Source organism: Bos taurus, chromosome 5 (assembly GCF_002263795.3).
Source record: "Bos taurus isolate L1 Dominette 01449 registration number 42190680 breed Hereford chromosome 5, ARS-UCD2.0, whole genome shotgun sequence".
Classification (NCBI taxonomy): domain Eukaryota; kingdom Metazoa; phylum Chordata; class Mammalia; order Artiodactyla; family Bovidae; genus Bos; species Bos taurus.
In genome coordinates this window covers 106901184-106928447 of record NC_037332.1, presented here as the reverse complement: position 1 = coordinate 106928447, position 27264 = coordinate 106901184, and the positions used below count along the sequence as shown (strand labels likewise).

The following is a 27264-nucleotide window of genomic DNA, read 5'->3' as shown; positions in this document are numbered from 1 at the left end:
GCAATCATGTAGCGTCCTAGAAACAGAGAAGGACACCAGCTTAGAGAAACGGGTGTTTATTCCAACAAAGTCGCTGCTGAGCGGAGGGCATTCTTGGGCCTGGGGTCTGCAATGGCGGAAGCAACAGGTGGAAGGGGAGGAACAGGGTGAGCCCCAGGAGCGCAGGGATCATGGTGACAGCAGGGGCCAGCACACTCCTGCACCTGTACCAGGGAGCCCCTCTTCTGGGTGCCAGGGACATAGCTGAGGAAGGTATGCCCAGGGGGCACGGCCTTTCCCGGGCCTGCTCTGGTCTAACCTAGTCAAGGCTCTGGATTTTGTTTCCAACCCAAGGGACGTAGTCCCCTAGTCAGGTTAGTTACACCACTGTCTTACTCTTCCCCCAGATTTGGGACTCAGACAGAAGGACACCAGGCGCCTGGGCCCTAAGGTTTGGGATCCTCTGTTCACAGTGAAGGTAGCAGAGCCTCCTTGGGTCTTTACTGGACTCAGGGCTGGGGTGGGGTGGGAGTTGGGAAGAGCTACCGGTGCCAGAGAAGATGAGCTCAAGCTCAGGAGGCCAGAGGTGAGGGGTGGGAAGAAGGTCAAATGAGGTGGATAGTCCTGGAAGTAAGGAATACTGGCTAGGTAAAGTTGGTGCTGACAATCCCACCATCCCATCTGGCTTGGGGGACAGTTCTCCACATGCGCCCCACCCAAAGTTCAGGTGCCCCACAGGTGAGAAAGCAGGTGGAGGGCAAGTGTTTGGAGTGAGTCATAGAGGTATATCCAGGGTTTGCACAGGGCAATAAAACAATAACTGGCTTCAGTCGTTTGTAGCCCCAGAAAAGGCAGCTGATGAAAGAGCCCGCAGCCTCGTGGACCGGGCGCTCCTCTCCCGACACGTCCCTGTCATGACGGTGGTTTCTCTCTTGCTCAGCCGAGCACAGAATCGGAAACGTGGGCCAGCAGGGCCAGGGCCCAGGGCCGGTGAGGGGGCAGGCTAGTTGTGAGGTGAGCAACGTGGAATCAAGGCCTCGAGGGTGTTCAGGGTGGACGGGGCAGGCAGGGACAGGCAGCAGTCTGCAGCCTCGGACTTGGGGCACCCCGGCCGCACCAGGGCCCAGCCTGGAGCCCCGCTTTGCCGATGTCCTTTTCTGCAGTCCTGATGTGGCTCTGTTCTTGGGAGGGGATAAGAGAGGATGGGAAAACCAGAACCCTGAGGTCTTGGGCCCTTTCTAGGGATCGCTCTTCCCGGAAGGCAGGGCAGGTGCTGAGAAGCAGAGGAGTGTGGCTGTCCACCAGGGAGATGGGACGGTGGGGTTAGGGTGGTGACAGCAGGGACAGTCCGCAGCTCTCAGGCTCTAGTCATGCCCCATCCCCCAGGGCTTCGCCTCCTGAGGCAGGGAGTTTTCCCCCAGGGGACTGTCTGGGGCTGCCGTCGTCACTGGCCGGGCTCTTGGTGCAAAGGCAGGAAGGGCAACTCTGAGAACGGGGCTTTCAGCCGCAGCACATGATGCTCCAGGTCGATGCAGCACTGTGGGTGGGGGCAGTGAGCTCACCTGGGCAGGTGACCCCCTTCCTTCCCACCGTGCCCTACTCCTTGCGCCTCCCCGATTTCATGCACCCAGACCACTGTCAAGAAGGGACCAAGTTCTCCATGTTCTTCAGTTGTGGGCAGATAAGGAACCTCTAAGGAAGCGAGGGTAAAATTCCACATCCTCAACTCCGTTCTTATGGGACGGAGCCTGGTCCACGCTCCCACACCCACGCCTCCTACCTCTTTTTCCCGGGCCCCGGGTCAGGCCAGGGTGTGGTACCAGCGTGAGCATCGCCTTACCTGGAGAGAAAGCAGGGTCTGGAGGCCAAGGCAGAGCTCAGGACTCTCCACATCTGCGGGAACCATTTGAGGACACTGCTGTCCCCCGTCAGCCATCGCCCTTCTCTTCCCACCCCAGCCCGGGCCCGAGAACCTGGGGGATAATGGGAGCATCTTGGGGGTGGAGTGGCTCGTCTGTGTTGGCCAGAGCTGAGAGGCTCTGCCTTTGCCCCACCCAGGAGGGAGAGCTAGAATTGCTGAGACAGACACTGGGCTCTGATGGAGCGAGGACTTACCTACCACCTGAGCCGAGCACTCCACGGTCTCCTGGCCCAGCTGTAGCTCCAGCTGCTCCACCAGGGCTGGGGGCCCCGGGTGCAGGTCCCCACCTGGGGCTTTTAGGACCCTCTTCCCTAACCTGTGGTTGGGAAGCAAGGCTTATGACCACCACGGCCTCCCACCCCTACCCCATTAATGTCCCTCCCACCACACTTTGGGTTTGCAGCCCATCCCTGGCCCCAGTAGGGTCTAAATCCAGTCTTATCGGCCAGAGCCCCCACCAGCTCTTAAAAATAAAAAATGAAGAAAACAGTTTTATTGGGACTTCCCTGGTAGTCCTGTGGTTAAGACTCTGAGCTTCCATGACAGGGAGCTCGGGTTCGATCAGGGTACTAAAATCCCACGTGCTGCATAGAATGGCCAGAAATAAAATAAAGTAATAATAAAATTAGTAGAGTTTGTTACATATTTTTTAAAAATATCAGTAAAATAATAGCTTTATTGAGATACGTTCATATATATAATGAAAGTCACTTTTTTGTGTGACCAAGCCATGCAGCTTGTGGGACCTCAGTTCTTCAACTAGGGGTTGAACCTGGGTCACAGCAGTGAAAGCCCAGAGTCCTAGTCCCTAGACCACCAGGGAATTGCCGAGGGTCACCCTTTTAAAGTAGACAGCAGAGTTCTGCAACCATCACTATCTAATTTCAGAATATTTCCATCACCCTCGTGCGCACGCGAGCACACACCCACACACACACCCACACACACACCCCTGCCTTACCCCAGGCGGCTGAGACATCCAGCAGAGATCTGATTGTACTGGGTGCCTGTGTCCACCGCCACCTGAAGATCCTGGTCCCGGCACTGAGAAAAGGGAAGGGTCACGGTGAGTCCCTGGGGGTGGGGCTGGGTGGGGGCAGGCACAAGGGGGAATGGGGTGGGATTGACTCTGTCATATTTCCCAGCCCCTGATAAGTCCCTTTCAGAAATGAATGAAGGGAGTAAACTGAGTCTTTAAGAGTGATTCTTCTGGGGGTCATACAGTTGAGGCAGAAGTGGATCAGATCAAGAGCTGTGAGTGGTGAGCGCATACGTTTGGGGAGAATTCCATCAGAAGTGGAGGAACCGAATGGAACTCCTTTTGCTGAGAGGAGGACCGAGTGCATCCTTTGGGGGGGGATCTGGGATGTGAGTGAGGAGAGGTGGGGGCGGGGACCGTGGCACCAATTAGGAAATGAAATGCTAGGAACCAGATTCGCCACTGCAGGTGAAGAATGAGGCTGCTTTCTTTTGGATAAAAACAGACGTTCGAGTTTGCACTTGATACCGCAAAACAAGTCATTTCCTCCTTCTACGCGTTTGCTGAGGTCTGCTGTGTATGGCAATGGCAGGTGGGAGGGGCAGCAGAGGAGGCTGCTCTTCCAGAGGCAGTTGGGCGTGGAGGGTCACCAGTCCGGGGAGAGAGTGTCTAGGCCTGTGGGTTGAGGGGCTAGAACCTTAGATGTTGAGCCAGAGGAAAGGCCCTTTCATCAGAAAAGTCGGGGACCGTTCCTGGAGGAGGTGACAGCGGGGGCTGGAAGGACATGGGACAACACCCGAGAGCAGGCAGAGGAGGCACCCAGCAAAGTCGGGCAGGAGGGAGCAGGCGTGTGCCAGGGAGGGCTCAGACATGACAAGGCTGTGGCCTGGAGCGTGAGCTTTCCCAGGAGGGCTGCGTGACCCACATGTGTGCGTCATTCATGTGTAGAGCACACCACTGTTTAAAGAGGATGCTTGGCTCATGGGAAAGGAGTCCTGTGGGCCTTGAAAGACGGGGAAGTAGGGAACAAAGAACGTGGAGGACCCCAGTTCTAGGCCCAGGCTCAGGAGGAGTGCCTTGGCTCCCCACCCCTCCTCACCTCCGGGGCAGAAGGGAGGGTGGGTGAGGGGAGCCAGGCCCAGGAGAGGGTCTCACCTTGCAGTTGACCAGAAGCGCTGGCCTCTCGGGCTTGCTGGTCTTCGTCGTGCTCTCCTGGCCGTGGATCGGGGCCTGTGCCCGGGGAGGCTCCCCCTGAGGCCGGCCCGGGCTCCCCTCCACCACCAGGCGCCTCTGGATCACGCTGTGTGGCTGCTGCTCCATCACAAAATGTGGAGATGCTGAACCCCAGTGCCTGGTCTGCTCGGTCCCCCAGCTCACAAGTCCCATGCTCTCCTGCCAGCCCTGCCCCTGGCCTGAGTCTCCCGGGAGTAAGAAGGGGCAGAAGCTTCCCCAAGGGTCCCAGCGGTCAGATCATGATAGCAGAGCAAGCCCCAGCATCAAATCATGCTGGTTTCCAGGACTCCAATGGATAGCTCAGTGATGGAGAGATGCGGGATAGGGGAGGGGTCCGTCCTGAGTTAGACGTGACCTTGCAGGCACTGGTGTGATGCTAGGAGGCAGGTGGCAATTCTGTCTCCTGTCTACAACACAAATTTGGGGACATTTTTTCTTTTTTCCTTCCTCTGACCCCATTCTTCCATGGGATACAGATCCCAGGGTTGACAGTGTGATGACAAGAAGTCAAAGAAACAAGAACAAGAAGGAAAGTCCCAATCTTCTTCACGAGGAAGCTGGGAGCCATCCTCCCGTCCTTCCCCCACAGCCACGCCGCCCTGTCCAGCCACTTCTCAGTTCCACCAGTTTCGCTTCCCGTGTTTACAGCCCACCTTGCCTTCTGTTACTGACTCATTCAGCACAGCTCTCCCGCATTCCTGGGACGCCTCCGTTAGTCCATAAGAACCTGCCTCTCGAATCCACCTGCTCAAAGCCAGGGATTCTCTGAGACTGTGCTACTCGAAGTGCCGTCCTCAGATCAGCAGCTTTACTGTCACCCATTAGAAGCACAGAATCACGACCTACTGAATCGGAACCTTGTTTTAACAAGATGTGCAAATAACCCGTGTGAACCCTGTTTTAACAAGACGTGCAAATGACCCACATTCGCAGGAAAGTTTGAGAAGCGCAAAGCAACCCATCAGACTAAACCTGTCCCTCCCTTGCATGAAATCCATCAGAGGGACCTCCCTGGTGGTCCAGTGGCTAAGACTCTGCGCTCCCAATGCAGGAGACCTGGGTTCAATCCCTGGTCAGGGAACTAGAGTTCACATGCTGCAAACGATGCCACATGTCACAATGAAGAATTGGCACAATCAAATAAATAAAAATTTTTTAATATTAAAAAAAAAATTCATCAGAGCCTGCCTCTCCCCACTTTGCTTGCCTGGAAGCGACAGCCTGGTGAGCTGGCCACTGCCTCATCTCCCTCTGCTGCCCTGCCTGGGCCAGGCTGTCCAGGCCTCTGCCCCTGCTCATCCCTCCTCCTGAAAGTCCTCACCCTTCTGTAGGCCAGCCTGGGTAACAGGCTCAACTCACTTGTTCAGAAACTGCTCTCCGGAGGGAGGCTTTGATTTTCAGTCTGGGGTTCCAAGAGTGTACTGTCATCCAGGCAGGGTTCACCTCCTCCAGGAAGCCCTCTCTGACCTCTTTGTGTTCTTCTGTCCACACACCATGCAGGGGCAGTGTTGCATCTCTTGTCCCCCGCACCCTGTCATGCATCTCACTGCTGTTTTCTGCCCTTGAGGTCAGGTCTGTAACTCACTCCTCTTTATATCCCAGGGCTCGGCTCTGCATACAGTAGGCACTCAATAAATGCCCACCGAAGAATGACTGTGTCCCTCTAAGCTCCACACATGATTCCTCACCTGCCCTTCTTCCATGAGAGCCTGGGACTGTTTTTCTACCCTGGGCTTAATGAGGCCCTTGAGGCTACTCCTGCCGGCAGGCTGCCAGCAGAAAGCCCAGCTCTGGGAAAAGTGGCGGCGAGCGCTGGGAGCGGCTGGGAAGGGCGGCCCGCCCACCTTTCCCACGAGGGGCACAAGCTCTGATCCGACTCCCATACAGCGTGCTCCAGAGTCACCCAGGGAGGGAGACAGGGTCCCCCTAACTGCTGTGTCTTCACTCCCCAAGCCACACAAGATAACTGCTCCAGATCAATTTGAGAGGTCCTGCGGGCAGAAGGCCGAATCTCCATGTTGGAACAGCAGTGTTACTAGAGCCCCTTTGCCAGGGCTGAACAGATGAAGATGGGCCGATGAGAGCCAAGAACCTGCTTCCCTGCTCCCTTGGGGTCTCAGCTGTGCACGCTGCTAGCAAGGCCATTCTCTGAACTGAAATCTCAGCCTGCTCACTTTTCCCTTGAGTGGGGGTGCTGTTGGGCCAGGTTCCTGGAGGGGGAACATTTGGCTGGGAGGGATGTGGAAAGAGAGGGCTGGTTCAGGAAAAGAAGTGAGGGACAGTGTCTGGCTCCAGGTTTCTGGGAAGAGGGGACTGCTGGAGTGGCCTGAGGTCCCCTGGAAATAGCCTCAAATATCTCCCCTTGCGGGAGTCCCTCCTCTCCAATCCCCTGCCTACTAGGTGAGAGAGGTGACAGGGTGCCCCCAGCCCTTCTACAGAAGCTCTCTTCTCTCCTGAGCCAGAGGCCAGAGCCATCTCGTCTTCTCTGGACCCCGTGAGCCTCACTTTCTCTCTCAGGCTAAATGGAGGAGTAAGAGTAACTGGAGAAGGGACTTCCATGGGAGTCCAGCAGCTAAGACTCTGTGCTCCCAGTGCAGGGGGCCCGGGTTCAATCCCTGGTAGGGGACCTAGAGCCCACCTGCTGCATGCCACAGCTAAGACCCGGCGCAGCCAAAATAAACAAACATTAAAAACAGAAGAGTAGCTGGAGGAATAACAGCCTTTAGACGGCGCTCCCTATTTCCCAGGCACTGTGCTAAGCCCTTTACAGGTTTAGCTGCTGTAACCCTGACATTCTCTATGAGCTACAACCTGTTATTTTTATCGTCATGTAACAGATGAAGAAACCAAGGCTCAGAGACAGAAAGTAACTTGCCCAAGATGCCAAGTGCTAGAGCCAGGATCTGAACCCAAGATTCCAGGCTCTGCAGAAGCCCACACTTTCAGCCCTTCCCTCTGTCAGAGCGGGGAGCGGGGGGGAGCGAGCGTATGCAGCTGTCCCCTGACTCACCCACCCCTTGGTGGGTGCTCCCTGACCCAGTATCCTTGGTGGGTGGGCAGGGAGGGGGTGCACAGCTGCTGCAGAGGGATGGAAGGAAAGGAGCCTGGAAGGGCCACATCAACTAGGAGGGACCCGGGGGGCCCTGAGGAGCCGGGTGCCCAGGCCAGAGCCATGGGAAATGCTGGTGTTCTAGCAGGGGTAAAGGCGACAGGCAATGAATGTCCAGTCCCCGTGTGCCTGGACCTGTGGTTTTGGGAGAGGAGTGAATCACAGCCTTGAACCCACCGGTTCTCTGGGCCCAGCAGTAAACAGCCCCCTGCAAGCCTCTGCTCTAACCGGTGCTCTTCACCTCCCTGGAGGGAAGCTTGGAGCTCTCTAGGGAAGCCAAACAATATATAGGGTCCCCCAGAGCCACCAAGCCATGGCAACAGCCCAGTGAGGAGCCAGGAATGGTCAAGGTGAACCCACAAGTCAGAGCCGCCTCCCCCCACCCCAGGGGCAGGCAGGTGTCTGGAGGCTTGGGGTCTTCACCCTCCCAGCAGAGCCAGAGAAGGTGGGGGTCCCAGCTCCCCCGGGGGAGGGGAGGGGAGAGGGCAGCCTCACCCAGTCCTTGGAGGTGCCAAGCCTCTTGAGGCCGTCCAGGGGCAGCAGGTCGGCCGAGTCCTTGTGCAGGAACTGGGTGGCCTGTCTGAGCCGGCGCTGCTGGCTCAGCCGAGCTCGGCCCCGAAGCTCTGCCTCCCGGCCCCTGTCCCCAGCGTCGCCCTCCTCCCGCGGGGCCTCCGGCCTGATGCTCATGGCCCCCTTGGGGCGGGCCGGGGGCTCCTGAGTGGTCCTGCCCTCCGTGCTCCCTGCCTCTGCAGCCCCTGCTGCGTCCCGGCGGCGGCTCTCCTGACCGGAGGGTCGTCTCGGCGGGAAGAAGAGAGGAAATAAATAACGTGCAGGAGCAGCCGCGTCAGACACCAATTTCCAGAGCTTGCAGTAGAGGGAGCGGGGCTCCGGCTGGAAAAACCCAGCCCTGGAGGGGGTGGGGGGGGAGTGGTGGTTGGCAGGGCTGCAGCTGGTAGGCTCTGCAGCATCTCTAACTCTGGGGTCCTGGCCGTAGTGGGCGGTGGAGGAGTGTGTGAGTGTGTGCGTGCGTGTGTGGCTGAGGGGGTGAATGTGTGCTGTAAACTGTCAGGGTATCTGTGCCAGGTGGTTGGAAATGCAGCATGTGTCAGTGTGCAGGGGCAGGCGTGAGATGCAAGACAAATATCCCTGGGCATGTGTCTCCTGGGTTTCCCGGCCGTGCCCTCCACCTGGGGTTATCTGCAGCCCCAGGGTGGGGTGCAGGCCAACACCTGGGGTGCAGGTTCGGAACAGGGAGGTCCAGCATTACATTTGTCTCAACAGGGAGCCTCTCCCCTTCTGGGTCTCAACCTTTCAGCATCCTTTGCTCCTTTATTCTGGGTCCTGGGTTCCAGGGTTGGCAAGAGCAGCTCTGAATCTTCCCACAAGTAGGGCCCCAGCTTCCCCTTCCCCTTTATGTAAGGCTCACTGAGTCTGGCTCTTTTTTTTTTTTTTTTTCTTTTTAATTTTGGCTGTGTTGGGTCTTAGTTGCAGCATGCATGATCTTAGCTGTGTCGTGTGGGATCTTTCATTGCGGCTCATGGACTCTCTAGTTGCGGAGTGAGGCCTTCAGTAGTTCCAGCCAGCGGGCTTAGTTGCTCTGTGGCATGTGGGATCTTAGTTCCCCGACCAGGGATTGAATCCACAACCCCCACACTGGAAGAGAGAGAGAGCCTTGGTGCTCAGTGGTGTCTGGCTCTTTGCAACCCCATAGACAGTAACCCCCCAGGCTCCTCTGTCCATGGGATTCTCCATGTAAGAAAACTAGAGTGGGTTGCCGTTTCCTCCTCCAGGGGATCTTCCCGACCCAGGGATCGAACTCGAGTCTTCTGTACTGGCAGATGGATTCTTTACCGATGTGCCACCTGGGAAGCCTTCTACATTGCAAGGCAAATTCTTAACCACTGTACCACCCGGGAAATCCCCTAGCTGTTTTTAAAACAGTTATAATTCAAACATGCAGAAAGTTATAAGGCATAAACAATATCCTTTACTCCTCATCTCATTAAAAAAGAAAAAAAAAAAAAAACTGCCACAAACATATGTGAAGCTCCCTGGGTGCCTCTGCTCCCCAGATGACATTTGCTCTGGCATCTGGGGCTTCTCCTTCCTCTCTTCAAGCACATAGGTATGTGTATATCCTAAGCAGTGTCATTTCACATTGTCTGACCCACTGTAGACATCCTTCTGCAATTTAAAAAAAAATTTTTTAGGTATGTGGGATCTTCACTCCCCCATTAGGGATTGAACCCACACCCTCTGCATTGGTAGCTCGGAGTCTTAGCCACTGGGCGGCTGGGGAAGTCCCAGTTTGCTCTTTCTTGCTTATTATTTTATTGGTGAGATTCACCCATGGGCTGCTGCTGCTGCTAAGTCACTTCAGTCGTGTCCGACTCTGTGCGACCCCATAGATGGCAGCCCACCAGGCTCCCCCGTTCCTGGGATTCTCCAGGCAAGAACACTGGAGTGGGTTGCCATTTCCTTCTCCAGTGCATGAAAGTGAAAAGTGAAAGTGAAGTCGCTCAGTCATGTCCTACTCTTAGCGACCCCATGGACTACAGCCTACCAGGCTCCTCCGTCCATGGGATTTTCCAGGCAAGAGTACTGGAGTAGGGTGCCATCGCCTTCTCCACACCCATGGGCTAATTCTCTTTAATTGCTGTATAGTATTTCTCTAGTGAATACATCACATTTAGGAAGTTTAGGTTATTTTTCATTTTTACAAACAAAGATGCTGTGAACATTTCTTGCACCTGTCTCTTGGGGTACACCTGTAAGCATTCCTGGGAGTGGGATTGCTGGGGCATCAGATATACATCTTGCCTCTTTTGACATGATGCCAAATTACCCTCCAAAGTGTTTGTACCAACCGGCACTCCATCAGCAGCAGATGGGGTTCCTCGGCTTCACTTCCTTGTCACCACTTGGTATCAGACTTTTCCTTTTTAATTTATTTGGCTGCCCCAGGTCTTAGTGGTGGCACTCAGGTTCTCTAGTTGCCATATGTGGGCTCTAGTTCCCTGATCAGGGATGGAGCCTGCACCCCCTGCACTGGGAGCACAGAGTCTTGGCCACTGGGCCTCCAGGGAAGTCCATTCTCAGACTTTGTAGAGCCCTGATGCATCTGCCATCAGATTTTTCTCTCCAGCCTTTTGTCCCCACCATCATTGGCACGCCCTGGTCAAGGTTCTGCTGACTTGTGTAGGATACTCAAAGGGTGAGTCTTGACCTGGGCCCTGCTCCCTGGGGCTCGATCCCATCCAGGCAACACAGAGGCACATGCCCATTCAGACCAGGCAGACATTCCCCTGCCCCACTGTGGACCACGCCTCCTTGAGGCACTTTGCAACCACGACAATTACATTATGATCCCCATTTACAGACGAGATGTTAGGGGTTCAATTGTGTCCCCCCCAATCCATGTGTTAATGGCCCAACCTCTAGGGAGTTTCTCAGGTGGTGCTTGCTAGTGGTAAAGAACTTGTCTGCCAATGCAGGAGACATAAGAGACAGGTTTGATCCCTGGGTGGGGGAGATCCCCTGGAGGAGGGCACAGCAACACACTCCAGTATTCTTGCCTGGAGAATCCCATGGACAGAGGAGCTTGGTGGGCTACAGTCCATAGGATCGCAAAAAGTTGAACATGACTAAGTGACTTAAAATGCAGGCACGCACACAACCCCTAGGACCTCAGAATGTAACCTTATTTAGAGATAGGATCTTTATAGAGATAGTCAAGTTAAGATGAGGTCATGTGCTGCTGCTAAGTCGATTCAGTCGTGTCCGACTCTGTGCGACCACTGAGACGGCAGCCCACGAGGCTCCCCCGTCCCTGGGATTCTCCAGGCAAGAATACTGGAGTGGGTTGCCATTTCCTTCTCCAATGCATGAAAGCAAAAAGTGAAAGTGAAGTCGCTCAGTCGTGTCCGACTTAGCGACCCCATGGACTGCAGCCTACCAGGCTCCTCCATCCATGGGATTTTCCAGGCAAGAGTACTGGAGTGGGGTCCCATTGCCTTCTCCGAGGCAAGTAGGTTTATCAGTACCATTTTTCTAAATCCCATGCATATGCATATATATGATACTCATTTTTCTCTTCCTGACCCAATTCACTCTGTATATCAGGTTCTAGGTTCATCCACATCACTACAACTGACTCAAATCCGTTACTTTTTATGGCTGAGTAATATTCCATTGTGTATATGGGTGTGTCCTTCTTTAGTCAGTCAATTCAGTCGCTCTATCTCGTCTGACTCTTTGTGACCCCATGGACTGCAGCACACCAGGCTTCCCTGTCTTTCACTATCTCCCGGAGTTTGCTCAAACTCGTGTCCATTGAGTCGGTGATGCCATCCAACCATGTCATCCTCTGTCGTCCCCTTCTCCTCCCACCTTCAATCTTTTCCAGCATCAGGGTCTTTTCTAGTGACTCAGTTCTTCTCATCAGGTGGCCAAAGTATTGGAGCTTCAGCTTCAGCATCATTCCTTCCATTGAATATTCAGGACCGATTTTCTTTAGGATTGTCTGGTTTGATTGCCTTGCAGTCCAAGGAACTCTCAAGAGTCTTCTCCAACACCACAGTTCAAAAGCATCAATTCTTCAGCGCTCAGCTCTCTTTATAGTCCAGCTCTTACATCCATACATGACTACTGGAAAAACCATAGCTTTGACTAAACTGACCTTTGTTGGCAAAGTAATGTTTCTGCTTTTTAATATGCTGTCTAGGTTGGTCATAGCTTTTCTTCCAGGGAGTAAGTGTCTTTTAATTTCACAGCTGCAGTCATCATCTGCAGTGATTTTGAAGCCCAAGAAAATAAAGTCTGTCACTGTTTCCACTGTTTCCCCATCTATTTGCCATGAAATGATGGGACCAGATGCCATGGTCTTAGTTTTCTGAATGTGGAGTTTTAAGCCAACTTTTTCACTCTTTCACTTTCATCAAGAGGCTCTTTAGTTCTTCTTCGCTTTCTGACATGAGGGTGGTGGCATCTGTGTATCTGAGGTTATTGATATTTCTCCTGGCAATCTTGATTCAAGCTTGTGCTTCATTCAGCCCAGCATTTCACATGATGTACTCTGCATAGAAGTTTAATAAGCAAGATGAAAATATACCAGTCTGTTGTTCCATGTCCAGTTCTAACTGTTGCTTCTTGACATGCATACAGGTTTCTCAGGAGGCAAGTCAGGTGGTCTGGTATTCCAGTCTCTTTAAGAATTTCCCACAGTTTGCTGTGATCCACACAGTCAAAGGCTTTGACGTAGTCAATAAAGCAGATGTTTTTCTGGGACTTTCTTGCTTTTTTAGTGATCCAACAGATGTTGGCAATTTGATCTCTGGTTCCTCTGCTTTTTCTAAATCCAGCTTGAACATCTGGAAGTTCACGGTTCATATACCGTTGAAGCCTAGCTTGGAGAATTTTGAGCATTACTTTGCTAGCGTGTGAGATGAGTGCATGGTAGTTTGAACATTCTTTAGCATTGCCTTTTTTTGGGATTGGAATGAAAACTGACCTTTCCCAATCCTGTGGCCACTGCTGTTTTCCAAATTTGCTGGCATATTGAGTGCAGCACTTTAACAGCATCGTCTTTTAGGATTTGAAATAGCTCAAATAGTGTTCTTCTTCAAAGGAGAAATTTGGACCCCGCGAGATCTGCAGTTGGGAAGAATACCACGTGAGCATGAAGGCTGAGGGTGGGGTGGTGTGTGTCCAGACCAGAAAGGTCAGAAGTCACCAGCAAACCACCAGCAGCCGGGAGAGAGGCCTGGAGCAGATCCTGCCTCATTGCGCTCAGGAGGCAACAGTCCTGCCCAGTCCTGCCCACACCTTGACCTTTGGCTTCCAGCTTCCCCGGGACAGCAGGACAACACATTTGTACTGTTGAAGCCACCCAGGTTTCAGGGCTTTGTTATGGCAGCCCCAGGAAGCGAGTAAACCAAGACTCAGAAAACTTACTCAAGGTCAAGTTCTGAGGTCGGGGGCACAGCTAGGACTCAAAGCCTCCTGCCTGTCTCCCGAGTCCTGCTCGGTCCCTGCTGTGCCAAAGCCAAAGCACGAGGGAGACGGCGAGTGTGGACTGAAAACCAAATACTGGTGTGATTCCACTTACCCAGCTCAGCCCCCACATCCTGGCTTCCTGTGGCTTCAGTTTCAGTGGAATATTCCAGCTCCCTTCCACTCCCATGCCTGGATACCCATTACCCCCATATTAGCCGGGCACAGAGGTTGAAGAGGCTCCAGTGGCATGTACCAGGGTCTCTGGTTGTTACAGCGGGATTAACCGTGCACGTGGACTCTGTATATAAGGATACCCGGCAGGCCCATGTTGACAGGTATCTCCCCCAACCTCATTCTCAGCCTTCCATTCCCTAGGTCTGAAAAGTCTTCAATGTCTTTCTTCAAGAGTCCTTTATTAATACATTCTTTGGAGGGGGGCCACAGTCAACGGTTAAGAATGAGGGGACCCTCGGGGGCTTAGCCATGTTGCCTCAGGCTGGGCTGACAGCCTAGATGGGTTTCCCAGCGTGTGTCTGCATCCCACAGGACCGTACAAGCTCCTGTGGTGTAGAAGGGGGATTTGGCGGGGCGCGGGGGGGGGACTTCCCTGGTCATCTGTAGCTAAGACTCTGAGCTCCCAAGGGTTGGGGCCCAGGTTTGATCCCTAATCAGGGAACTAGATCCCACATGCCACAACTAAGAATTCTCATGCCTCAACTAAGACCTGGCACAGCCAAATAGATAAATATTTTTAGAAAATAGAAAAGAAGATGGGGGACTCGGGCGTTTGAAGTTTGGATGGGGAGAGGTTGGGGACAGTGTCACCTCTTTCCCAGTGGATCTGACGAGGCCTGGGAACCAGTCGTGCTCAGGAAATACCATTCTCTGGAATGTGGCTGCAGAAGGGGTCCAGCTGGTCCCTGTTTCTGTGGCTTAAATTAATATTGGCTCTCTCACTGTCTCATGGTCCCACAGGCTCGGGGGTAAGGAGACTCTTGCTTTTTGCATCCCTTGGCTTCTTCCTTTGTAAATTTGTCCCTTGCCCCACGTTGCTGAAGCTGAAGAACTCTGGCCACCTGATGCGAAGAACTGACTCATTGGAAAAGCCTCTGATGCTGGGAAAGGTTGAGGGCAAGAGGACAAGAGAAGGGGACGACAGAGGCTGAGATGGTTGGATGGCATCACTGACTCAATGAACATGAGTTTGAACAAACTCCAGGAGACAGTGAAGGACAGGGGAGCCTGGTGTGCCACAGTCCATGGCGCCGCAAAGAACTGGACACGGCTGAGCGACTGAACAGCAACACTGTGTGTTAGACACTGAGCGAGACCCTGGGGGCACAGTGGTGAGCCAGATGGAGCCCTGCTTCCATACAGCTCACATCCTGATGAGGAAGGCAGACTATAGACAACTGCATGGATGATGCCGGGGAGGGCTGGGTGCTGGAGGATACACCAGGGCAGAGGAGACGGAGGGATGAGTGTGGGGCAAATGACATTGTGTGGAGATGAGCACAGGGGAGGGAGCAGGCCGTAAGGTACCTGGCGGAGGTGCTGCAGCCGGGGGTAACATGGGCCAGACTGGCCTGGGCTGATGCTCCCACACCACACCCTAGGTGCGGTAGACCTCCAACCCCTCTGCCCGGGCTGGTGCCCCCATCTGGTGACCAGTCCCTCACACTAGCAAGATGTGGAGAGATCAACCAGGAGGCCAGCACGGAAAATTTCCTCACTCTCCCAAGTGGTGCCTTTGTCTTTTTAATTAATTGGAGAAAAATTACTTTATAATGTTGTGTTAGTTTCTGCTGTACAACACAGTGAATCAGCCATAAGTCTACATCTATCCCTCTTTTCTGGATTTCCTTCCCAAGTAGATCACCGCAGAGCACTGAGCTCCCTGTGCTGTACTCAGTTCTCATTAGCTATCTGTTTTATACATGATATATCAACAGTGTGTATATGTCAATCCCAACCTCCCAATTCTCCTGGGCAGTGTTAACCCACAGTGGTCAACAAGTCACTGACCCTGGACCTGACAGACCCTCGGGGTCAGGGTTCCCTCTACCGAAAGGGCACACAAAGCCCTGCCCAGTGGGTTCTCAGAACTGCGGATGGTGATAGATCGTGTGTTTCTGGCAACAAGGAAGGCTGAGAGGCGCTAGGAGGTACTGCTCTCTGGGCCTTCACCCCCACAGATTCTCAGGACTTCTGGAGAGCTTTCTGCCTGCAGGTAAAACCGGATACACCTTGTCTCTCCATGGGGTGTCAGTCATTAGTGATCTGAGACTTGTGCTGACTGATGCATGGCCACTGGCCACACATGGTTACCGAGCAGCGGCGATAGGACCAGTCTGAACTGAGACACACTGTAAGGATAAAATACGTGCTGGGTGTTGAAGACAATACCAAAAACAAAGTGAACTATCTCATTAATAGAAATTATCTCATTTTAAGAATGTAAATTACATTACTTTTTAAACAAATATTTTTTTGATATGGACCATTTTAAAAGTTCTATTGAATTTGTTACAACACTGCTTCTGTTACACATCTTGATTTTTTGGCCACAGGGCAGGTGGGATTTTAATTCCTTGATCAGGGATTAAACCCACTCCCTCTGCATTGGCAGGTGAAGTCTTAACTACGGGACCACCGGGGAAGTCCCTACATTACTTTTCTATTGATGGTATTTTGGATCTGTTGGGTTCAATAAAATATGTTATAGAAATTAACGTCCCTTGTTTCTTTTTTCTTTTCAAATATGGCAGCTAAGAAATTTAAAGTTGTATATGTGGCTCCTTTATATTTCTGCAAGACATCACAGGTTTAAAGAGATTCACAACTTGTTTCCTGGAACCTGGCAAAATCCACTCCAGCCTTTCTTCACCTTATCAGAAAGCTCTTGTGTCGAATCTAAATCCCTGTGAAGGGAGTGTCCGATTCTTTATGATCCCATGGACTGTAGCCCACCAGGCTCCTCCATTCGTGGGATTTTCCAGGCAAGAATACTGGAGTGGGTTGCCATTTCCTTCTCGGTGAGATCTGCTTGACCCAGGATCGACCCCGAGTCTCTACTGTCTCCTGCACTGGCATTGGTAGGCAGGTTCTTTACTACTAGCATCATCTGTGCTGTACTTAGTCACTCAGTCATGTCCGTCTCTTTGAGACCCCATGGACTGTAGCCTGCCAGAGTCCTCCATTTGTGGGATTCTCCAGGCAAGAATCCTGGATGCAATTGTCACTTCCTTTTCCAGGGGATTTTCCCGACCCAGGGATTGAACCCAGGTCTCCCACATTGTGGGCAGACTCTTTATCGTCTGAGCCACCTGGGAATCCCTGTAGCTGTTTTCAAAATCCCCACTCTCTTGTCCAAGCCTCGGTAGACATGGAGATGAACTGGTTCCCACCTTCCTTGTGATAACCTTTGATGTCTTTAAATATCTTTACACAGTTTCTTTTTAAGAAGAATCTGAGTAGTGCTGTTTCTTATCGTGGAGGTTAGAGATGGAGGTGGGGGAGAGTCCATCTAGCATTGTGAAGTCATCTAGTCAAACGCCCTGCCACATAAGGAAATTCCCAGGACATCCTCCTTAGAATGGTTATTCAGAGCTGGACAAACAGCTCCCTCGGGTCTGTGGAGGGTGAGGGCAGCCAGGTCTATTTCAGGCTTTCTCCTCCGGCCCTATCAGATCTGCTCAAGACAGGCATGACGCTTTTTCCAGAATTCTCCTGTCCAGCAAGGGTCCCAGGAGGCTGGGCCAGTTTTGAAATTTTTCTTCTACCTCCTGGAGATCAAACCAGTCAGTCCTAAAGGAAATCAGCCCTGAACATTCATTGGAAGGATTGATGCTGAGGCTGAAGCTCTAATACCTTGGCCACCTAATGTGAAAAGCCAACTCATTGGAAAAGATCCTGATGCTGGGAAAGACTGAGGGCAAGAAGAGGCAGAGGATGAGATGGTTAGACAGTATCACCGACTCAGTGGACATAAGTCTGAAAAAATTCCTGGAGATAGTGAAGGACAAAGCCAGTCTATGGGGTGGCAAAGAGTTGGACATGACTGAGTGGCTAAATAACAACAATTTTCACCCCCAAAAGGGAGATATTCCAAAGGCTACCAGTCTAGGAACACTATTTACACTTCAGGCTAAGATACTTTCCTCGTGTTTCCTAGATGACAAAAAACAAGGTGTTAGGAGTTCCCTGGTGGCCCACTGGCTAGAATTCTGGGCTTCCACTGTCGAAGCCTGGGTTCAGTCCCTGGTCAGGGAATGCAGATCTCGTTAGCCTCGCAGGGCAAACAAAAAAAAAAACATAGCAATAAGAAAGACAACAAGAACAAGGCACAGAAAGGCAGAGCGCTCGTCTCCACTGATGAAGGCAGACTGAGCACGGGATGTGGGACTCAGATAAACTCGGTCATGTCTCCCAGCTCACTCACTAGCTGGGTGACTTTGGGTGAAGCGCTTCATCTTTCGCAGTCACGTCCTCATCTGTAAAACTGAGCTAACGTGTCATCTGCAGAACAGCTGTGAAGTTTGAGTGAGAGGCATAACGGCAAACTGGCTAAGAGGGTTTGGAGGCCCGGGTTTACTTGTCTCTAAAATGAGGACCCTGTGGGTCCTTCCTCATCGTGTTGGGAGGGTGATGTGGGCTGGTTCATGGAAAGCTTGCAACTCCCTGTCCAACACAGAGTCCTGGGTACCCACCTGCTGCTGTTTGGGAGGTGACGTTCATCTTCACGTGAGCACTCCTGTACACACACACACACACACACACACACACACGCACGCATACAGGCTCTGACCTAGAGGTTTCTCCCCTCTGCTCTCATAGCACAGCTGGGTCAAGCATCTCTTACCTTATTTCTGACACTATTTAAAATTGTTTGCTTGTCCGTCTTCCCACCAGATATTAGCCTTTATAAGGGCAGAGTCTTGTTCTTTTTTTGGTCCCTTCTCTCTCCCTATTGTCCTTGCTGCCCCACCCCACCCCCACCCAACCCCAAGTCCTTTGCTTGCCTTTTATCTATGGGAAACTTTAGTCAAAAATAAGTTTAACCAGAGGAATGAGAAATGTGGAAACAAAGGAAAACAGTCAAAGGAGACTAATGAATAATAACGTAGTCATTAAACATAGTCAGGGACCTCTAGTTCCTTCTCAAGAGCTGTGGATAATATTCTGAGCTATATCCTATGAGCTGCTTAATAGATACTGAAACCCCAGGTGGAAGAAGTTAATTACATGACAACCAGATTGCACCCATGATTTGAGTTGCCACAATTCTGAGAACTGGCCTCAAAGAAATGGAAACAAACCGACTCGGGAACTGAAGCTTAACTGTACTGAAAACAATCAAGATGACGCCAGTCAGACCACTGACGACCAATTTCAAGATGACGGTCAAAGCTGACTGTGCTGTTTCTGCATGGACCCCCCTCCCTCTGTCTATAAAAGCTCTTGCCCCACTGATTGCTAGTGGTTGGGGGAGCAGGCCTTTGGACAAACTTCCATTCTCCCAACTCTGCCCCCTAGTTGCAGGCATCTGAAATGAAGCAAACCTTCCTTTCCATCAGCCTGGCCTGTTTACTGGCTTTTGAGCGGCAAGTAGCTGGACCCTACACACCTTCCAGTAACATTTTTACAGACGGTCTGCCGACTGAATTGTCTGGCAGGACTCCAGGACCCAGGAGGAACTGTGCTACTCTTACCGAGGACTCAGGTGCTGGGACACCAGCTTGCTGAGCATCCCACCCACTCTTTCCAGTTGCAGAATCTGCTGATGGCCATTGGCAGTCACTCCAGACCCCCTTTCCCTGGCACCATGGGACTCATTTGCCAGACCCTCTAACTGCCCCTCTCCCTGGGCTCTGCACTCCAATCTTGATCCTGTAAGTGCCCTCAAGGAATCTGGCAAAGATGTCCACCTCCCCTTGAACATCTTGGACATCACGTGCCTGATGGGGGTGAAAAGGGGGCTTGGAATCCTGCTTTGCCTTCCCTCTGGCTTCAGCCCGTCTCCCCCCAGCCCCACGTGCCCGTCTTGTGTTTAACGACTTCCTTTCCTGCTTCCGTTTCCCTCCAATTCCTCTTTCTCCTCGCCTAAGCTTTGGACCTGCCCGGGGTGGCAGGTGTCGCTCTAGTGATACTCCTGCTAAAGAAGCCACTGGTTACTGCCCAGGGAGCCTGTCGCGTTGTCTCGTGGCAGTGCTCAGTGGTCGTCCAGGGAAAGCGATGCTGGGCAAGGGGAAACCACGTGTCCTGATTCTGCCTTGGAGTCTGTACTATATTGGGATGCATATCCTGATTCTGCCTTGGAGTCTGTACTATATTGGGATGCAGCAGCTTTCTTCCAGGGGGGCCTTTGGGAAGGTGCAGAGTATGTGTTGCTCGAGATTCCCCTGAGATGGGCGCGTCTATGAAGAGCCACGGAAACCACTAGGCATAATGACAAGCAGGCTATAGCAATGAGTTATCCCAGGTAATGAGAAGAGAAAGTGGTGTGGTTCAGGGGACAGCCTGAACCAGGAGAGGCTTGGAGGTGGACGACACGCAGGACGGTGAAGGGCTTGAGCAAGCAGGTCATCGGAGGATGGAGACGGGAGGCCAGTGCATCGCGGGAGGCCAGGAGTGGGTCTGGGCAGCCTGGGCAGAGGATGGTGGCTCTGACTTGGCAGCCCAGAGCAGCGGTGGGGCATTCTGAGGCATGGCAATGACAGGGGTCAGCTCTGCAGCCAGGCGGTGGAGATGAAGACTGAAGATCACGGCTGGCTGCCCTGAGACTCCCCAAGGGGCCCTCAGCTCCCCAGCTTCCAGCCTCACAGGCCCCAGCCCTGCTTCATGCCCCAGCCGCCCACTTATGAGCCAGAACCCGGCCGAAGGAGAGGGAGGCTGCGGAGGGAGGGAGGACCCAGGAGTGGCTCTGAGCCTCTGTGCTGGGATCCATTCGTGTCCTGAAGCTGGTGGCACCCAGCAGAGCACAGGGTGTCCTGGGGAGGGGTGCAGGATGAGGGCGGGCAGGCTCCAACCCTGCCTCTCTCTTGGATCTGAGAGAGGAGGTCCTTAAGGTGGGCCCAGGCACCAGGGGCATCACCCCCAGAGGCTTTGGAGAACTCCACATCTGTGAGTGGATGTGGGAGGGCCGGGGTAGGGGTGATGCCTGTGATGTGGGCTGGTTGGGCTGAGGATGGCTTTGAAGAATCCTTAGAACCAGGAGGACCTGTGGAGCCCCATGGCCCAGTGGGATTCAGGAATTCCAGAAGCCTGGCCTCTGCATCTCTGACTTGTGACGGACCAGGTGGCCCGACAGCGCCACCTGCAGGAAGGAGGCCGCTATTCAGAGAGCAGAGCAGGAGGGTGGAGGCTGGAGTGGAGGTCCCGAGGGAGGCCGGCAGCCTGCCTTCGGAGAAGGGGGTTGGGTCTGTAAGGCAGGCATCTGTGAAACGCTCCTTATGCCTCTGCTCCTCGGGCTTCAGCTTCTGGCCAGAGAGGATGAGGTTTTCTCCTCTCTCCCATCCCCCTAAAACTTCACATTAACCCTCTAAGTGTCCCCTGGGCTTCTCTTGCTGGGGTGACAAAACTCAGGCCTGATGGGCAAGTGGCCCAAGAAGCAGGATGATCACAGGGCCCTGGAGCCCAGGGTGCACCAGGAGGGCAGGGACCACCTGACTGTGTGGCTTGGAGCCAGTCACCTCTCCCTGGGCCTCAGCTTACCATCCAAACCCTTGTTTCCCAGAGCCCGACCTCCTCTGACATGTCGGGATCAAAGGCAAGGAAGGGGCCTCCTCTTCCAGCTCCCATTCCTAATCCAGAGCGAGGAGAACAGGCCCATCCCTGAACCCCACACTGCCCTGCAGCCTTCACTCCCTGGCTCCAGGCCTCCCCACCGACCCCACACCTCCGTGAAGCACTCAGCACCCTCCCTAGCACCTAGCCCCATTGATTCATCTTTGTCTGTAAGGAACTGCCTATTCTGGACACTTTCTAGAAATTGAATTGAATGGTATGCTCCCGTTTGTGCCTGGCGTCTCCCGCTCAGTGTTGAAAGTTCATCCACACTGCTGCCTGTGTCAGTGCTTGATGCCTTAGACTGAATCATCTTCCACTCTTTTATTTCTCTGATTCTATAGATAATGATTGACAGTTGCAGGTATGGAGGTCACTTTGCAGGTTTGCCACTTGTTTCTTTTATTTATTCCACTTATTTCTTTAATCTATTTTTAAAAGTTATTTATTTATATTTATTTTTGGCTGTGCCGGGTTTTCGTTGCTGGGTGGTTCCCTCTAGTTGTGGTGAGTGGGGGTTACTCCCTAGTTGCAGCGTGCTGGCTTCTCGTTACAGTGGCTTCTCTCATTGCAGAACACAGGCTCTAGGGCCTATAGGCGTCTGTATGTGGCACGGGGGCTTTAGTGGTTGCAGCTCCCGGGCTCTAGAGCACAGGCTCAATGATTGTGGCACACAAGCGTAGTTGCTCTGAGACATGTGGGATCTTCCCGGACCAGGGATCAAACCTGTGTCTCCTGCCTTGACAGGCAGATTCTTAACCACTGAGTCACCAGGGAAGCCCTATTCCACTTATTTTTGCCCTAGTGGTTCCCACTGTGCGGAGAAGGAAGCTGAGAGCCCAGGGGGAACAAGGACCCTGTCAGAGGGTGCTCGTCTGGTGAGCGGCTAGACCAGGGCTGGAACCCTGGTGATATTTGATTCCCAGGTGCCTCCTGATTCCCACGGGCTCAAGACAAGTGGGCAAAGAGGGCAGGGGGCAGAGAAGCCTAGAGAAACCAGCTGGGGAAGGTCACTGACGTGGGGGTATGACATGGGCGAGGGGAGGGGAGGTGGGCCCCTGCTGCAGCTTCTCCCTCTCCAGCCCCTCCTGCCCACTTTCCACCCAGCCGGTCAGCACCCTTCTGACCCATGCGCTTTGCCTGCCTCCGCTTGAGGTCCCTTGTCTCCACCTTCCTCCCCCCACCTCCAGTGTGAAAGCTGAGGCCCTGGGGTGAGCACGGGCCCTAAGGTGTGGCTCTGGGGCAACTGCTGCCACTTTTACCTTAAATCTCCACTTTGTTCCTGTCCTTCTGCCGAGGCCTGGTCAGCCTTCCTCAGACCCAATTCTCCCTCCTCCAGCACAGCCTTGGGCTGACCTCTACTCCCCCAAACTCTGTGTGGGACCCACAACCCAGCAGGGTGCCTTCCGGGCTCTGTCCAGACTTCACGTGGTCCAGGGAGGGCTGGAATAGAGGTTGTTTTTGCCTAAGAAGCTTCCTGTGTCCTGACCAATCCCAGTCTTGCTCCAAATGGGCTTTGAGAGTGGAGATAACTCATCATCCACATGCTCTCCCCACACCACACACATGTACACACACATACAGAGACACACAAGCACACATGGATACACACAGAGACACACACAACACACAAACACACAGAGATATACATACAGAGACACAGACACAGATATACACACAAAGACACACACAAACACACACAGATATACACACAGACACACACACACAGACACATAGACACACACAGACACAGACACACATGCAAACACACACAGACATACGCACACAGACACACACACACAGACACACACATAGACCACAGACACACACACAGGCATACACACACACAGACACAGACATATACACACAGACACAGACATATATAACAGACACACAGACACACATAGACATACACACACAGACACAGACACAGGCATACACACACACAGACAGAGACACACACACAGACACACAGACACAGTCACACACAGAAACACAGACACACACACAGACACACAGATACACACACAACACACAAACACACAGAGATATACATACAGAGACACAGACACAGATATACACACAAAGACACACACAAACACACACAGATATATACACAGACACACACACACAGACACATAGACACACACAGACACAGACACACATGCAAACACACACAGACATACGCACACAGACACACGCACACAGACACACACATAGACCACAGACACACACACAGGCATACACACACACAGACACAGACATATACACACAGACACAGACGTATATAACAGACACACAGACACACATAGACATACACACACAGACACACACACAGACATATACACACAAACACAGACACAGACACACAGATACATACACAGAGACACACACACAGAGACACACACAGACACATAGACACAGTCAAACACAGAAACACAGATACACAGACACACACACACATACACACGGACACAGACCACAGACACACACACAAAGACATACACACATACAGACAGAGACACACACACAGACACACAGACACAGTCACACACAGAAACACAGACACACACACAGACACACAGATACACACACAGACACATAGACACAGACATACACATATAGACACACACACACAGACACACACAGACACGTGGACACAGACATACAGACACACACACACAGGCACACACCGCTTCTCGCCAGGAACTGGATCCTCCTCTGCTCTCCCCAGTCCTCCCATCTGCCTTGAGTGGTCGCTCCAAGCAAGAGAGAACAGATTAGAATCTCAGTAGAGTCTCCAGAAGCTGGGGTACAGATGAAGCTGGGGAGGGTGGTGGAGAGGCTCTGTCTGCAGAAGCCTGAGTCCTCTGGCCGCTGAGACTTCCTGCGGAAGGTCCTCGGGTTGAGACACCACAGCTGGGGGCTCTGTGTGCCCACCATGGTGCCACACACCTGGAGGCGTCTACAGGTGTCCAGGTCTCCTTCTCACTGAGGTTCTGCCAGATCGGGCCCTGGAGGGACAGTGGAGGGGCAAGGCCACCCGGCTCTCCAGCAGGGTTTGGTAGTTCCTCACCAGGTCCTGGCTCAGAGGCGCGCTGGGCAGCAAGGCCAGCCTGGCCGCCCGCTCCCGGTAGTGAGGCAGCGGGTTCGGGCAGGGCCAGCTCCTGGCCAGATCATTGGGAAGAGGGTTGGGCATGAGCTGGAGGCCCCCAGGCTCATACCTTCCACCAGCTGAGAAGTGCCGGTACCTGTCGGGGGAAAGGTGCACAGAGGACAGAGGTCAAAAGGGAGACTCAGGGGACAGGGCTGGGGAGGTGATGTTGCCAGCCATCAGCCCATGGGGACCCCTTCCAGCCCTCTGCCCACCTAGACCCGGACCTAAGCCCGGTGGCCTGCACCCTGCGTGTATGTTTTGACGTGAGGCTGGTGACATCATGCTATGTGGTTGGTAGTCTTCCACCTTGTGGTCTGTAAGGGACTCATTCAGATTCTAGCTATTTTTTAAGCCCTCCCACCTCCTCCACCAATGCCATACTCCTTGTTCTCAACACCACAATTACAGAAGACCTTCCTGCTCTGACCCACCACCCTCTGGCCCTGGTCTGCAGACGTGCAGTGCTCAGTTCTGCCTTGGGAAATCCAATTTTCACACAACAGAGTTGAATTCAGGGCTTCTCTGGTGGCTCAGTGGTAAAGAACCTGCCTGCTAATGCAGGAGGTGTTAAGAGTTGAAGGTTTGATCCCTGGGTCAGGAAGATTCCTTGGAGAAGGGCATGGCAATCCACTCCAGTATTCTTGCCTGGAGAATCCCATGGACAGAGGAGCCTGGGGGACTACAGTTCATGGAGTCGCAAAGAGTCAGACATGACTGAACAACTAACACTTTCACTCTGCCTCTGGCTCTTTCTGTTGATAATTGACGTCCTCACGACATCCACTGTCTGTCTCACACTTTGGGTACTTGGAGGGTGTGGGCTGGCATTGAGAGCCGTCTTTCCACACGTGTGCAGCGGTACCTGCCTTTCGGAAGCTCCTGGAGGGCAGGGACTGAATGACATGTCTCTGTATCCCCAGGGCCTGGCAGGTGTACAGCACACAGCTGGATCCCCTAAACTCCCCTTAAGTCATCAAGCCCCTCCTGTGCTGTGGTTCCCTGGCCTCCACCCCTCCCCTCCAGCTATGTTCAGACAAGAGTGTGGTTTTCAGGACCACGGAGGAGGGAAGGTAAAGCATCAGAAAGAGGAATGGAAGAGGGAGGGGTCACCTGGACACAGGTGGGCTCCCTGACGAGGGAGCTCCTCTTACTTCTTGGAGGCCTTGGGGGGAAGGATGTTGCCGTGGGTGTCGAGTGGGGGCGCCCTCACTTCACTCCTCAGCTTGAGCTTCTCCACCTCTTGGAGTTCCTTCATCGTCCTGAAGATCACCTGTTTCCTCCTGTTCACATCCAGGAAGATTGGAGTACAGGAGATGAAGGTCAGCAAGCTGTTTTGACCCAGCCAGGAGGGAGGGGGCACAGGGGGCTCTGCCGGGGGCCGGTGGTGGGCCCTGGAGTCCGTCAGCCAGCGCCAGACGTTGCTGTCGTAGGGCTTGTCGGGCCTGGAGGGGAAGGTGGCCGGCAGACGCCCGACGTCCAGCCAGGTGTGGAAGCCCCAGGTGTGCTGGGCGGTGTCCTTCCAGGGGCAGGTCAGTCGCTGGCGCACCTTGGCCTTCATCTCTGTGTAGGGTGGTGGCTTCAGGGCCAGCTGGTAGTAGGCTTGCTGGGTGAAGCCGGGCAGCTCCTTGGGCTCCCTGGGGAGGAGGAACTCACGTTGGGCCCACGTGCCGGGGGTCGGGAGGGTCTCATGGGCGTGGACCATCTGGGGAGAGACAAGGGAGTCTGGGTGCTCTGCCTCTCCTCCCCAGAGAAGACCAGCTGCCAGCCACCTCTGGACTCGGGTTCTCATTAGGACCTGGTGGCCTGGCCAGGGACTGTTTCTGCCAAGCCCTCGAAGTGTGTGGCCACTCTGTGTGATTCGCATGCAACCTCATCAGTCTTTCTCTTTCCATCTATCGGGTTTTGGCTTTGATTCCAGCCTCTTTCCTCAACTGACGTGTTCCCACTTCTCACTCGGCCTTCATCCCTCCTCCCATGCTGGGTCCCCAATTCCTGCCTGGGGTCTAAAGCTCCTCTCCAGAAAATGCTGCTTCCAAGACGAGTGTGGAAGGGAAATGGTTCTCCAGGGGATGGGCCAGGGCTTTTCTGTCCCGGCTCCTCCCCTCCCCAGCTTCTCTGTGACTGCTGCATTCCCCTCATTCCTCACTGAGATACAAGCAAGTGCAGGAAGCGTCAGATGGGGTTCCTCCCCTTTCTTCTCCTTTCCCCATGGAAATACACTAGGAAAGATGTACTTGACATGTTGCTAAACACTTATCCACGTCTCATGTAACCCTCACAGGCTTCCCACGTGGCTCAGATGGTAAGGAATCTGCCTGCAATACAGGAGACCCAGGTTCGATTGCTGTGTTGGGAGGATCCCCTGGAGAAGGAAAATGGCAACCTACTCCAGTATTCTTGCCTGGCGAATTCCATGGACAGAGGAGCCTGGCGGGCTACAGTCCATGGGGCTGAAGAGAGTTGGACACGACTGAGCAACTTTTACTTTCATGTAACTCTCACAGCCTTCGAGCAAGTGCTATTGTTCCATCTCAAAGATGCTAAAAGCAAGGCACAGGAGGATGAAGAACTCACCCGCAGCGCTGAGCAAGGATGGTGGAGTTGGGGCCCCAGGCTGTGCCGCTTGGGACCCCCATGCTTCCCCAAAATGCCTCTCCTTCCCACTGGCCCTGAGGACTTTTCTATTTCCAAAAACTCATCCATTTCTTGGGCCCAGTCCACTGAGTCAAGTCCACACCAGCACCCTGGGGGGAGGGCCTGAGAGGTCATGATCAGACATCTCCTCTCCTCTCCTCTGAGCCCCGTGTTCACAGGGTCACAGGATGAGGGTTCATGTGCCAGGAGCTCTGCTGCCCAGGGGAGAGCAAGGCCCATCCCAGGGTGGGGACAGCCCCTCACCCAGCGGGATGCAGAAGGCCGCTGCAGAGTATTGTGTTCCTGCCTCCTACCTTCAGGAAAGTTTCTCTCACTCGGGATGGGTTGTCTAGCCCTCCAGGTGGTCTTTGCAGATGGCTGGCCATTTTTCTGGGCTCCCCAGCAGCAGGGGCAGCTTTGTAGGGAAGACTTTCTTGGCAGCATTGTTTGCTGCTGGGGTTGCTATGGCGATA

General features: G+C 53.4%; 2 protein-coding genes across 2 annotated transcripts; both read right to left on the bottom strand.

Annotated features, from left to right (window-relative positions):
- Positions 1 to 40: 40 nt before the first annotated feature.
- NRIP2 (nuclear receptor interacting protein 2) lies at positions 41 to 23943 on the bottom strand. The gene is made up of 8 exons (XM_059887279.1): positions 23817 to 23943; positions 20499 to 20547; positions 7717 to 8257; positions 4035 to 4190; positions 2862 to 2944; positions 2095 to 2216; positions 1820 to 1872; positions 41 to 1516 (listed from the first exon to the last, which is right to left on the bottom strand). The coding sequence occupies exons 1-8, from the start codon at positions 23941 to 23943 to the stop codon at positions 1424 to 1426; spliced, it is 1224 nt and encodes a 407-aa protein (XP_059743262.1). The 3' UTR covers positions 41 to 1423.
- On the bottom strand, positions 23781 to 27247 carry TEX52 (testis expressed 52). Its single transcript, XM_002687912.6, has 3 exons — positions 27106 to 27247; positions 25309 to 25859; positions 23781 to 24251 (listed from the first exon to the last, which is right to left on the bottom strand). The coding sequence occupies exons 1-3, from the start codon at positions 27175 to 27177 to the stop codon at positions 23966 to 23968; spliced, it is 909 nt and encodes a 302-aa protein (XP_002687958.2). The 5' UTR covers positions 27178 to 27247; the 3' UTR covers positions 23781 to 23965.
- Between the last annotated feature and the right edge of the window lie 17 nt (positions 27248 to 27264).